The sequence below is a fragment of the Colias croceus genome, chromosome Z (assembly GCF_905220415.1).
Source record: "Colias croceus chromosome Z, ilColCroc2.1".
Classification (NCBI taxonomy): Eukaryota; Metazoa; Arthropoda; class Insecta; order Lepidoptera; family Pieridae; genus Colias; species Colias croceus.
Genome location: NC_059568.1, coordinates 15,971,159 through 15,982,885, shown reverse-complemented (window position 1 = coordinate 15,982,885; position 11,727 = coordinate 15,971,159). Strand labels below are relative to the sequence as shown.

At 33.0% G+C, this 11,727-nt stretch overlaps 1 protein-coding gene across 2 annotated transcripts in view; it reads right to left on the bottom strand.

Annotated features, from left to right (window-relative positions):
- Positions 1-11,727, bottom strand: part of LOC123704984 (ecdysone-induced protein 78C-like) — a 59,639-nt gene that overhangs the window by 2,155 nt on the left and 45,757 nt on the right. For both annotated transcript variants that reach the window (XM_045653520.1, XM_045653519.1), the window contains 5 exons: positions 4,354-4,495; positions 3,404-3,673; positions 3,020-3,291; positions 2,721-2,834; positions 162-341 (listed from right to left, as the gene is read on the bottom strand). In XM_045653520.1, the coding sequence (XP_045509476.1) occupies positions 162-341; positions 2,721-2,834; positions 3,020-3,291; positions 3,404-3,673; positions 4,354-4,495 (978 nt within the window). The remainder of the gene's footprint in view (positions 1-161; positions 342-2,720; positions 2,835-3,019; positions 3,292-3,403; positions 3,674-4,353; positions 4,496-11,727) is intronic.

The window sequence follows — 11,727 nt, the reverse complement described above, 5'->3', positions numbered from 1 at the left end:
TACTTACTACCTACTTTATTGTAATACCGAATAGTACGTTTAGGAAACATGATTTCCCACTCGTCTCCTTTTATCCTATGTAAATGTTATGTCATGTCTATCAAATAATATCCCAAATTTCCATACAACCCCTTGAAAAAACGCCCCATACACCAACTTACCACATAAATAAATGCGTCGTTCACATTACGGACGAGCGTCTCCACGCGGTCACGCTCGCTCAGGCCGCAGCGGTCAGACGACACTAACAGGCTGGCCGTGAACATGGCTGCTTCATCCTCGGTCATGTCCATACGGATCACGGCGCGGACGTACGACAGGATCCCGGAGGCGAAGTGAGTCTGGTAGTATTGAGAAAGGATGAGAAAGTTGTAACAGACTGCGTAGGATTGTTGAGAAATGGCGAGATTGTAGTAAGAAAATGTAAAGGTTGATTCGAAGGAAAGACGATTGGAACTCGTGATAAATAAATAAGCATGAAGAAAAGAATAACTGAATGGTAGTAGTAGGTATTGTTTGAATGAAGAGGGTTTTCGTAATACCGTAATAATATTATTTAGTTTGTGCCGAAAGTTTTCTAGATTGTAGGTACAATTGCATAGTAAGTACAATGCGCATATTATTCTAAGCATCAGTGATTATTATCATTATAACATGAAGCATCGTTAATATAATATTATCATACATAATCAAACCGAAAGTTAAGACGACGATAATAAATCAAAGTATTTGACCGAAGTAATGTTTGAACGCATATAATTTAATCATTCCATTGAAATCTCAGATAAAGATTATACACTTCAGGTATAAATATAATCGTTAAAGTTTATGAAAAAACAACGAGGCCTACAACAATTGAAAAATCGAATCCGCTTTATAATAATATAATGTCTCTATGCACGCTCGTACTCGAGAACCAATTCAAATAATACAACCATTCCCCAATAAGCAATGTATGTCATGCATCGTTATATCATATAGAGGTGTGTACATGAAGTAGGTGCTCACCGCGACACCTAGCACGGAACCCTTCAGTAAAGTGCATCCATTTATTTTATTGGATCAAAGTAGATCAACATAGTTACATCGTTAGCGCGCGAATAATTTCATTGACACCCTATCTTCCTGTTGTACCTAATATGAAATATGTTTTGGTTATGCAACGAAATAAAATTCGCTATATAAACTACTAGCATAAGAGGTATAAAACTGAAATACAGGCTTCTACACTGTACCTAGTTCTACGATATAATCATATAAGTCGGTACATAATATTGTGTGAAAATGCAGAGTTCGAATTGAAAAGGAAATTTTAAAATGCAAATATGATTAGCATTTGAAAGCGGCAGTAAATAGCATGTTAAGTTCAATTCATATGCAACGTGAAGAATAATCTGAATAGTTATTTGCGACTTGAACTTGAACCTTTAGAAAGGAAAAGAAGTTGCCTCGTGTATGATCAGACACATTAGATACATTAGACAAGATCGTAAATAGTCACAATGCAAGCTGAATGCCAAGGTCGGGTTACATGTACCTAATGCATGTACAATAGAATTTAACAAAGGGTTCATCGATAGGTGTAAATGTGAGGAAAATTTCTTAAAACATCTCTTTTATTGGAAAGAATGGGTTGTCGTCTGCGTGTTAGATCAAAGAACGTTGACGTTGTAGGTACAGTCATTTTAAAGGTAGATATTAATACGTCGCAGTTTATGGAATTTAATATCCTTCACTAGGTATTATCGGATGAGTCTTTGAAACGCGGGATTTTCCATGAGGGCGGTGTGTTATTAAGTTGGAGGCTTTTAAACATTCGAAGCATGTGAGGTGTAAATCTCGATAAAACTCGAATCGTATTTCAAAGTGATCATAAATTTATTTCATACGCGTCTCATAATGCATGTCCTGTAGAGAGATCTAAGGGACATGTAAATTACAAATCGAATTTGATTAATATAACGTATTTTGCTTTCCTTTCCTTTCCGCGCAAATCACATACTTAGTAGGTATAAAACAAAGTCGCTTTCTCATTCCCTGTGTCCCTTTGTATGTTTAAATCTTTAAAACTACGCAACGGATTTTGATGCGGTTTTTTAATAGATAGAATGTTTTGAGAGGAAGGTTTTAGTATATAATTTATTAGGTTTTAGACAAAGCGGGCGAAGCCGCGGGCGGTAAGCTAGTATAATATAAAAATGAATCGCAAAATGTCGTTCGTAAGTGCATAACTCGAGAACGGCTGAACCGATTACGTTAATTTTTTATAATATTCCTTGAAGTACTAGGGTACTTGAGGTACTAGGGTGGTTCTTATGGAGAGAAAACGTAAACATGTAAGTACCACAGTCGAAGCCGAGGCGGACCTAGGAAGTGAATAATAAATTGAATCGCGAAATTTGTTGCTAAGCGTAAAACACGAGAATGGCTCGACTGATTCGTCTGATGTTTTTTCTTTTTACTTTTGTGTTATGGCTCAGGGAAGATTCTTATAGAGTTAAAATACGAAAAAGGGGCAATTGGGCAGAACAACCTCCCATGGGACAGCAAGATTTTTCTTAATTTTGCTTGATATTAGGTACCTAAATAAGACACGATGAAAACAAAAATGATCAAAAATTAACATTTTACAGATTACCAAAAGTACAGACCTGCTTAAAATAACACGAAATTTATACAATAAAAATAGCATTTAGAAAGATTATAGTTATTTCACTTACATCGTACATGAGCTCAAGTTGGCGATGGCTCAGCGAAGTTCCGTCATCGAAGACGATAGCAGATGGAGTGGAGATGCGAGTAGCGCGGGTCAGCCACACCTCGAAGAATCCCAGCTGTTGACAAAAACTCCCACAATCGTCTTTATTATTCACAACACAGAAATATTAAACAACAATTCAGTACACAGAAATACATTCAGTCATCAAATTCGCAGAAGAATTCGCAATTATACAGTTGCAGTTGCTTCGCACGGTGGACGTCCACGAAGGTTTTCTAGGGTATATATAACTATGCTTACCTTGATCAGAATGAGCTGGTCGTCTTGCGGCAGGATATGAAATCCTGGTAAGCGCTTAGCGAATTCGACGACCTGTTGGACAGCGGGAGTCATGCGGTAGGCCACGTTGCACCACAGCACGGTGAGAGTCTCAAATCGGTTGGCAGCGGCGATGGCGGCTGCGGCGTTCATGCCGTTCCCACCGTTGGCCCCGTGGGCATTGCCGGCGTGAGCAACGTGGGGCTCGTTCGATCCTCCGGCGGCTTGTCCATCATTGCTGCCTCCGGCTTGGCCTGATCCAATATTATGTATGAACATATTATTATTAATTACATAAGCAATATTAGGTTATTAAATGTGAAACATATAATTTAAAATAACAATTTGTGATTAAATCAAAATTACCGTCCCGATCTTCTTCAACTTTCAAGATGAAAGTCTGCAATTGCAGCGAGCGGCGGAAGTCCTCGCCGAACGAGTTCAAGTTGCGGTGCGCGAGGATCACCATCTTGGCGAGGTCCTTGGAGGCCTCCAGCGCGTCCACCTCAGGCTCCTCGGCTGCGGCACCAGCCACCGGTGGGGGCTCAGGGTTGGCCGCCAGGTTCTTAGCCAGATCTGCCATGCTCTCGGGGCTCGACACTTCGCGACGCTTAGGGACTCTTCCGTACCGGACGGCTGCGGACAAATGAGGCACGATCAGCTCGTACCAATGCAACTCGTGCACTGCGCTGCATCTATTCGGTGGGTGATTGACTCGTCAATTGGTAAATAGATGTCAGTGTAGTACGTTGATCTGTGCTCTATATCTTTTTGACGCGTCGGCGATGTTTGATGCAGTGAGAACGGACACATTTGCAATCATCTGATTTGCGATAGTTATTTTTGCATGCTAAGGGCTTCATAGCGAAACATTTTATTCGGGTCAAACCAATACCGGTGTCAGATACGTGCGTACGATAGTTGCATTTTTTAGGACTCATGCATTTTTGTGTGGTAACAAAAATAAATAAAATAAATCGTGTCAAGGTCAGGCGTACTTTGTATTCAATATTGAAGAAATTTATAATAATAATATGTAATATAATATTTAGGCTGTTAGCTAGGTATGAATGTTTGTTATAAAAATTGATACGCTTATAACTTAATTTTTTTCTAACCTAGTCTAGGATAATCAAATTATTGATCAATTTCGAACTAAAGGGCGCTGTTTCACTTCTTTAAACTTTTTCCAATTTCAAAACACTTCATAATAACCTCTTAAGAAAATATATAAAAAAAATTATATTAAAACAAGCGTTATCTTTATAAAGCATACACACAATAAAAAAAAGAAAGCCTTCGACATCCGTACTCACAGTCTCTGCTCATGCCAACCGCAAGGCACTTTTTGAACCTGCAGAACTGGCAGCGGTTCCTGTTCAGTCGGATCACAAGACACTTGCCGTCTCGCAGGCAACGGTACTCGATCTGCTTCTGAATGCTCCTCCGAAAGAAACCCTGTAACCAAGCGACGTGCTCCCAATCTATTCTTTACTTTTGTACTTTCCGCCAAATTAGAACGCCTACACGAAAAGTCTTCGTTAAATTGGTAGCCTAAATTTAAACGTTCGTGATTTAAAACTAGATGAAATACGCAGCTTCGCTCGCCTTCATGGTGATTAGTGGTTAGATTAAATTCTAGTAGAGGTCGTCGTAATCCCTCGCTTGACCATTGAATTGTTCTCTCTATTTGTGCAAACCACATTAAAATCCGTTGAGCAGCTTTTGAGTTTTATCACAAACGAACAGATGATCGTCAGACTTTGTTTTATATTTATGATATAGGTACAAACGTATTCAAAGCTTTATGCGACCAACTTCATTCATTTAAAGTTGTAAAACTATTTAATATATTTACGGAATACCGGTATTTTAATGCGATTCTCATATATCATATACGTGGAAAGTTTAAATTTCGGCGACATAATGTTCGTTTTCAAATGTAGGTATATTAAATTTAAGCTCTCAGTGGACGTGTGAATGTCGCATACAGCGCAATGAATGCATGAGATTTGCGGAGTGTCGCCGAAAATAGGTCGTAAGGTGGTAAGACACTAGGTACGTTGAGAGCGTTTCCTGTCTACACAGGACTTTTAAATGTAGGTAAGTGAAATAAAAACTCAGATTTGAATACTACGACATACGAACAACAAATTTTGATTCTATGAACGCGATTTAATGTTAATTTTGTTAGCAAGAATATAATTATTTTTATTTTTAAATTATCTCCTTGATTACTTTATGAAAATCTAGTATCCCAATATATGAATATCATTCCGTCTTTCAGAAGACTCATCAATTCATTCTGATTATAAAAATACATTTATTTAAGCATCAGACTTATCTCAGTCAAAAATAAAATGTTCTATCTGGGATTTATTTATCCATTTAAATTGCAGGTAAGTTTTTAATAGGTGCAGATAATAAAACCAAATTAAAACAACGTGCTGAAGGCAAAATCTCTCAGATTATAAACACGTTAGCAGTTTAAGCGACTTTATTTGAAGCACGAGCAGTGTGCACCGATCGTCCAGACGGGATACAAATATGGAATAATACATAGCTTCCAAAATATTTAATGTTGCTAGTCTAATACAATGGTATTTTTCACACCTTTATGTACGAATAACGAGAAAAAATATAAAGAGACTTGATAAATATGAATCTATAAATACAAAATACGTATTGCGACATTATTCTGACGGCTTTTGTAAAGATTTCGATTCAATTTTTTTTTAATTCTTTAATGCCTTTATTCACATAGTAATATCTATTAAATGAGATACACTTTGAAGTTTAGTTAGATTAATCTAATAACAAAGTTTACTCATTAAGTCCGGTGTAATCCTCTAATAGCCCGAGGAGTCTTCGCAAGGCTAGTAGGACGTATAACTAACATATAACGCAAGCAGAAATGCCTCATTTACCTATGAACATACTAAGCTAAAAGCTTATCAAAGGAAATTTAACCTGTACTAACGAATTTAAACACGAAAGCTTTGGGTCGAGAGCTCGTTGACGATAAAAAAGCAACGGGCTGAAAGCTCCAAGTTAAGCTTACGAGCATTACATAAAGGTAATATGCCAATGTGTTTGAATATATTTTCTTTGCGATCGATTTTAATATGATACGGTGCACTTAGGTATGAGACGAGTGCTGCCGTCCTGGAGTGACTGCAAATTGATTTATGCGACGCAAAATGTAGAAAACTCAAGGAAAGGAAACTGTTGAGTGTTGACGACAGGTAAAGCTAAAATGTACCATGTAATTGGGCAATTTAGAATATTTTAAAGATCTTTTACTAGGTAATTAATTATAATGATATTTATTTAATAGACCATAATATGAATTTTTATTGTGTAGTCTATACTCAAACAATGATGTGACGATTGATTGACAATAAAGTAGCATTTTTAATTAACAACAGAAATTAAATGAATGTTAAGGCTGATTACTAATAACAATAATTAATTAACCTACATATAATTATAAAACTCACAAGCGGATTCTATTTATATATTATGCTAAATGTTGATTATTTTGTATAGTAATTATCAACTACTCAATGTAATATATTTCGAAGTTTAAATTAACACCGGAAAATGATTTGCATTTAAAATAATATATTCCACGTGCTTGTTTGTTTTAGCTAAGCCTTTAGAATTCACATGGCAGAGTTTCGAGTAGCAGCAAAAAGAAAAAAAAAACATTATTCACAGCATGTATATTGCATAGGTCATGTTCCATTTTTACTAAACTCTAAGCCCTTTGGCACTTCAAAAAGCTAACTGGAGTTACATAATTTTTACGTCGAGTTAAGGCAGATCGCCAACGGCTACTTTCGCCGAAATGCAGCTACATGGCAGCTACTGTTATATGAAAAATGAAAATAAACGATGAACTGGGCTTTTCCTATGAATTCCAAACACAAAACACCGTTGCAAAAAGAATAAAATAAATTACAAAGCGTTGAACCGTAAGGTTTTAGTGTTATAAAACCGAGTTTTATGTAAAAAAATAAAGATTCCTTAGATTTTTGCTTTCTACTATAAATGCCGGAATAGCAAAAAAAGGAATTTTGAATATAATTTAAGAATCGTAGGTATAAAATGTGATTCTTTTAAATTTATATAAACGAAAGAATGTAAAATTGTGGTCTAAAAGACTTTGCCAATAGGACGAATAAAAAGCAGTGAAATTATTGTTTATTAAAAGATGGAATTGTATCACAGCAAATTTGCTTACAAGCCCAATTGCTTGTAATATTTCGAACGGCACACGGGTAATGCACAAATTAGATATGGGAAGAAAAACTTTGAAAAAAAGTTACGTTTATTTTTTTCGTGTAATTCTATAACGTTCAATATCTTTTATGCATACAGAAAGCAGAATATGAAAAAATATCCGATGCTTTTCTCAAAAAAAAAACTGTAATTGGCTGACTAATCCCAAACCACGCATCAATAAAGTCTCTATTCATTCCGCACATGGTAACAAAATGGAAAAATACACCGAGTGCCTAATTGTATACAAGTTTCAATCAACTCCCGGCAGCGAAAACACGCCTCCAAATTGACGCTGCAAAAGCCCTTCGAGCAGTTTCCACATACAATGTTCCATCAATTATTGTTATTAATTGGGCTTTGATAACCCTAAGCAGAAAAATTACCCCGCGATATATTAAGCGTTTGTGGTATTCGTGCCGCGCTGTTTTCCTGTTACATATTTCGTAGTTGGCATAATTCAGTGTCTTAAATGAAATTAAACCTACTTTCTGGAATCCCTTTACGTTTCTCTTACAATTATTTCTCGGAAGCTTTCACGATGAAAGCGCATTCGTTCCGTTGTTTTACTTTGAAATGAATTATACTCAATTTCAATTTTCTCGTTTATATTTCTTAACTAAATAAATAAAACGACTGCGTTTTTATACTTGATTATCTATCAGTTAGTCGACACAATAACCCCGGGTTTTTCTTTTAATTCTCTTTTTTTAATTTTAAAATGAGTGTTGGATTTAATAAAATATCTTTAATTTGTTGTGTCTAAACTTTAATTACCCAATAGATTTAAGCTGACGAGCGAATAATGAAATACGGTGTATAATCGATTTTCTGAGAAGTAAAAAAATATGAGGTCCAATTTCAAAGTCCGATAATAGCCTGGACAGTTCCATTCGCTTCTTAATTGGACTTAAAATTGTATTACAGGGGTAAATGTGGACAGGGGACATCGGTTTTAAGTTTTACACTTTAAGAATGTCCTAGGGCATCCATGGGATTGTCAATCTAATTATATTGCAATATGTTTTAAACACTATTGCGTTTTGAATTTAAATTTCTTTTGTCTAGTTTTATTAAAGTTAGTTAGTTTTTTATTAATAAAGTGAATAATTGATCAAATCTGTGTTCACGAAGCGTAAAAAGCTGAGAAGTCAGTTTCATATTTAATATTTAATTATGTTAAATATATGGCCATTTAAAATAAATCTTAAAGTAGGTATATATTTATAAATTTCTATTAAATTTTCCATTTCTCTTTTCATAACTTGAATAATGTAAGTCGAAGTAGGTGTAAATCTTGTGAAAGTTAGCTTTCAATGAAATTGAAAATAGTTTCATTTTCCTTGTGAGCGATATTTTATTTCTTCATTCCTTAGGAATATAAAGGAACAAGGAGTTTGTATTATATTTTCTTCTTTCTATAGAGGTGTACCTACCTGTAACTTACAAGGCTTCTTACAGAACTTTTGCGCTGTAAGGTCTCGTCTAGTCATTTTATTTACATCTGGTGTTCAATGGAATGAAATAAATTTATACATTTTTATTTTAATGTCGTAGTTATATCATAATTTAATTTTTTTATTTGATTATAGAATCTAATGTGATAACTCAATTATTTTATTATTAAACAACATGTTATTGTTACACAACACTCATATTATTAAAACTGTAATTATATATTAAAATCGTATACCGTATAGTACAATGCACATACCATTCAAAATGATTTGCTTAATTAAATCATCGAATACCGAATGACGTATTACACACGTCAACTGAAAATGCATATTAATTATCACAGTATTGTATTTAACGAATTATTATTTATATTAATGGCTGTATATATACCACAAAACGGTTAATTAAAAGTGGAGCGACATTGTGTTTATTGGAAAGTGTTTAACAGGCCATCAGCCTGGCCGTGCGGTTTCCTGAACCTATACGAGGCATGTATAACCTAAATGAAAAATGTATCGAATGCAAACACGTTTATGGCAGTGCATAAAAAATGTTAGAGCCACGAACTCCCCTTGTTTATAGCCATACTTTATATAAAGGGTAATAAACGTTCTTTGTTAAATAACTTACTATATAAATATATACTATACAGCATACCTACATAAATTTTTGTATGAAAAAATTATAACGTCAGCTAAACTGTTATTTTTAACAGTAAAATAAGTGTTAAAAATTATTATAAATTAAATGTAAAATTATAATCTTGCAATAATAGAATACACATAATTAATTTGAAATCAATACTATAGTTTTACTGATACCCGTCGGCAGAGTAAAAAACTAGAAACTTTCTTACATTTCAAAGTGGCTGTAATTTGAATAATATAAATGTTAATTAAATAGTTCTATAGAATTCTAAAGAGCAGTTAAAGATAATTTGATTTGAAGTGTTTCAGGTTTATTTAAAATGCAGCTTGTTTAAAAAGTAGGCACTTACGTGCTACACCCTTGCAAGTATTCCCACTACCTTGGAAATAATACAATTTCTTTTATATTTCCACCACGCGGTTATATCGGCATATCTAATTAAATATTAATACTAGAACTAGAATTGTTTGCGTCATCGCTTGCAGTAATAGCGAAACCAATCAAATATGAATTTTACAGCTTTAAGTTACATTCAATTCACAAGCCGACTTAATTTCTTAATTTATGACTATAAAGCAAAATCATTTTGTTGTATCATACAATAGTTGCGATCACAACAATTGTATGATACACCGCGAAAATTATTTATTTTTAATCGTTTAATACTTATTAAAAGACACAGAAAACAGTTTATTTTGCGGTGGCATTCATATCAGAATATTTTTTTAAAGTGATGAACAAATTATCGTTTTTTAGGTTTTACTCAATAATTAAATAATTGGTTTAGTTAAACTAACTGGCAATTTTCCCTTTCCTCATTTTCTCTAGGCTTGTGCAGGCTTTTAATAATTTATATTATCGCAGTAATAAGAAAATAGAGAGGTAAGAAATTATATAAGATTGATCAGTAACAATAATTTTAAGAAGCTCATTATAGGTATATAACATAGATGTTTAATATTTTATATTTTTGATTGTGTTTTAAAAAACAGTTTTAATCTGATCTCCCAAAAAGTTTATTAATTTAAATTAGGCTCAGTGTGGCTAATAGACGAGATTTGTACAATTAGCCTGAATTTAATTTTGTAATGCTAATTTAGATTGAATATTTGAGGATAACGAGACAATTGAGTACTTTTTGTACGTTTTGTTGAAATTTTTAGGTTATTAAAATTGATGTTACCGATTATTGGATTTTAATTAAAAGAATTTCAGTAGTTTAAACCTATTCTTTTTAAAATTCACAAAACGCCATTTTACTATTTTGGAAATATCGTTTTTTAGTATTAAACATAGACTATACTTTTTTATGTTGTTTAAAATTATAAATATTAAAGACAAACTTTTTTTAAGCACGATTTCATCGATTCGTTATATTATTATTTAACAATACGTTACTTATTTATGACGAATTATATATTTATCTTCTTGTCTTATAATATTTTATTTCAATTTTATTGAAGTATTTTAAAATTAAACAACTGAAAAATATATTATTTTCAAACGCATAGCTCTAGAAAGTATAAAGTTTTATTGGTTGGACAATTTTCTATTGGTGTTATTTGTTATAGTTTTAAAACTGTCAACAACATGGTTTATTTATTACGAAACTTGGTTAAGCACAAATATTTTACACAAATTATTATTATAATAATATATTTTAGTTTCATTTTTAAAAACAATTTTTTCTCATTTATTTAGTTTTAACTTGATTTTAGCGCAGTAGTTATTGTGTTTTAGGCAAAATACTTTTAAAACATTATTTAGTAAGTAAGTTAGAATAGTTTCACTATTCAGTACAATTATTAAACACATTAAATTTAAAATTTAAAAGGTCACGTTTTATATTAGTTAAATGTTAAAATATAAAAATTGCTAGAATGATTAGAAAATATTGTAAAACAGTTATCGAGAATAATAATTGAAATAACAGGTATAAAAATACAAATTGCTTAAAAATGCATAAATATTAAATGTCGCGAAATATCTCTATAATGCGCACTGCAAAGTTAAGGAAAACAATACGAAACAATAATAAAACTAATTAATAAAATTTAAAGACCTAAATGTGAGACGAAAATTTCTAAGCTTGAATTAAAATAAAATAAGTTAAAATGTTATTTAAAATCGCGAAAAGGCTTTCAAATTAACACTATAAATCAAGGACGTAATTTAAAAATCGCTAAAGAAACTTTAAAATTAAAATCAAAAAAATTAAACCGAATTCAAAAGTGCCTACAGTACAATAAAATGCAACGTACTTGTACGTAGCGCGTAGTAGCTCGTAGCCGCTCGTAGTC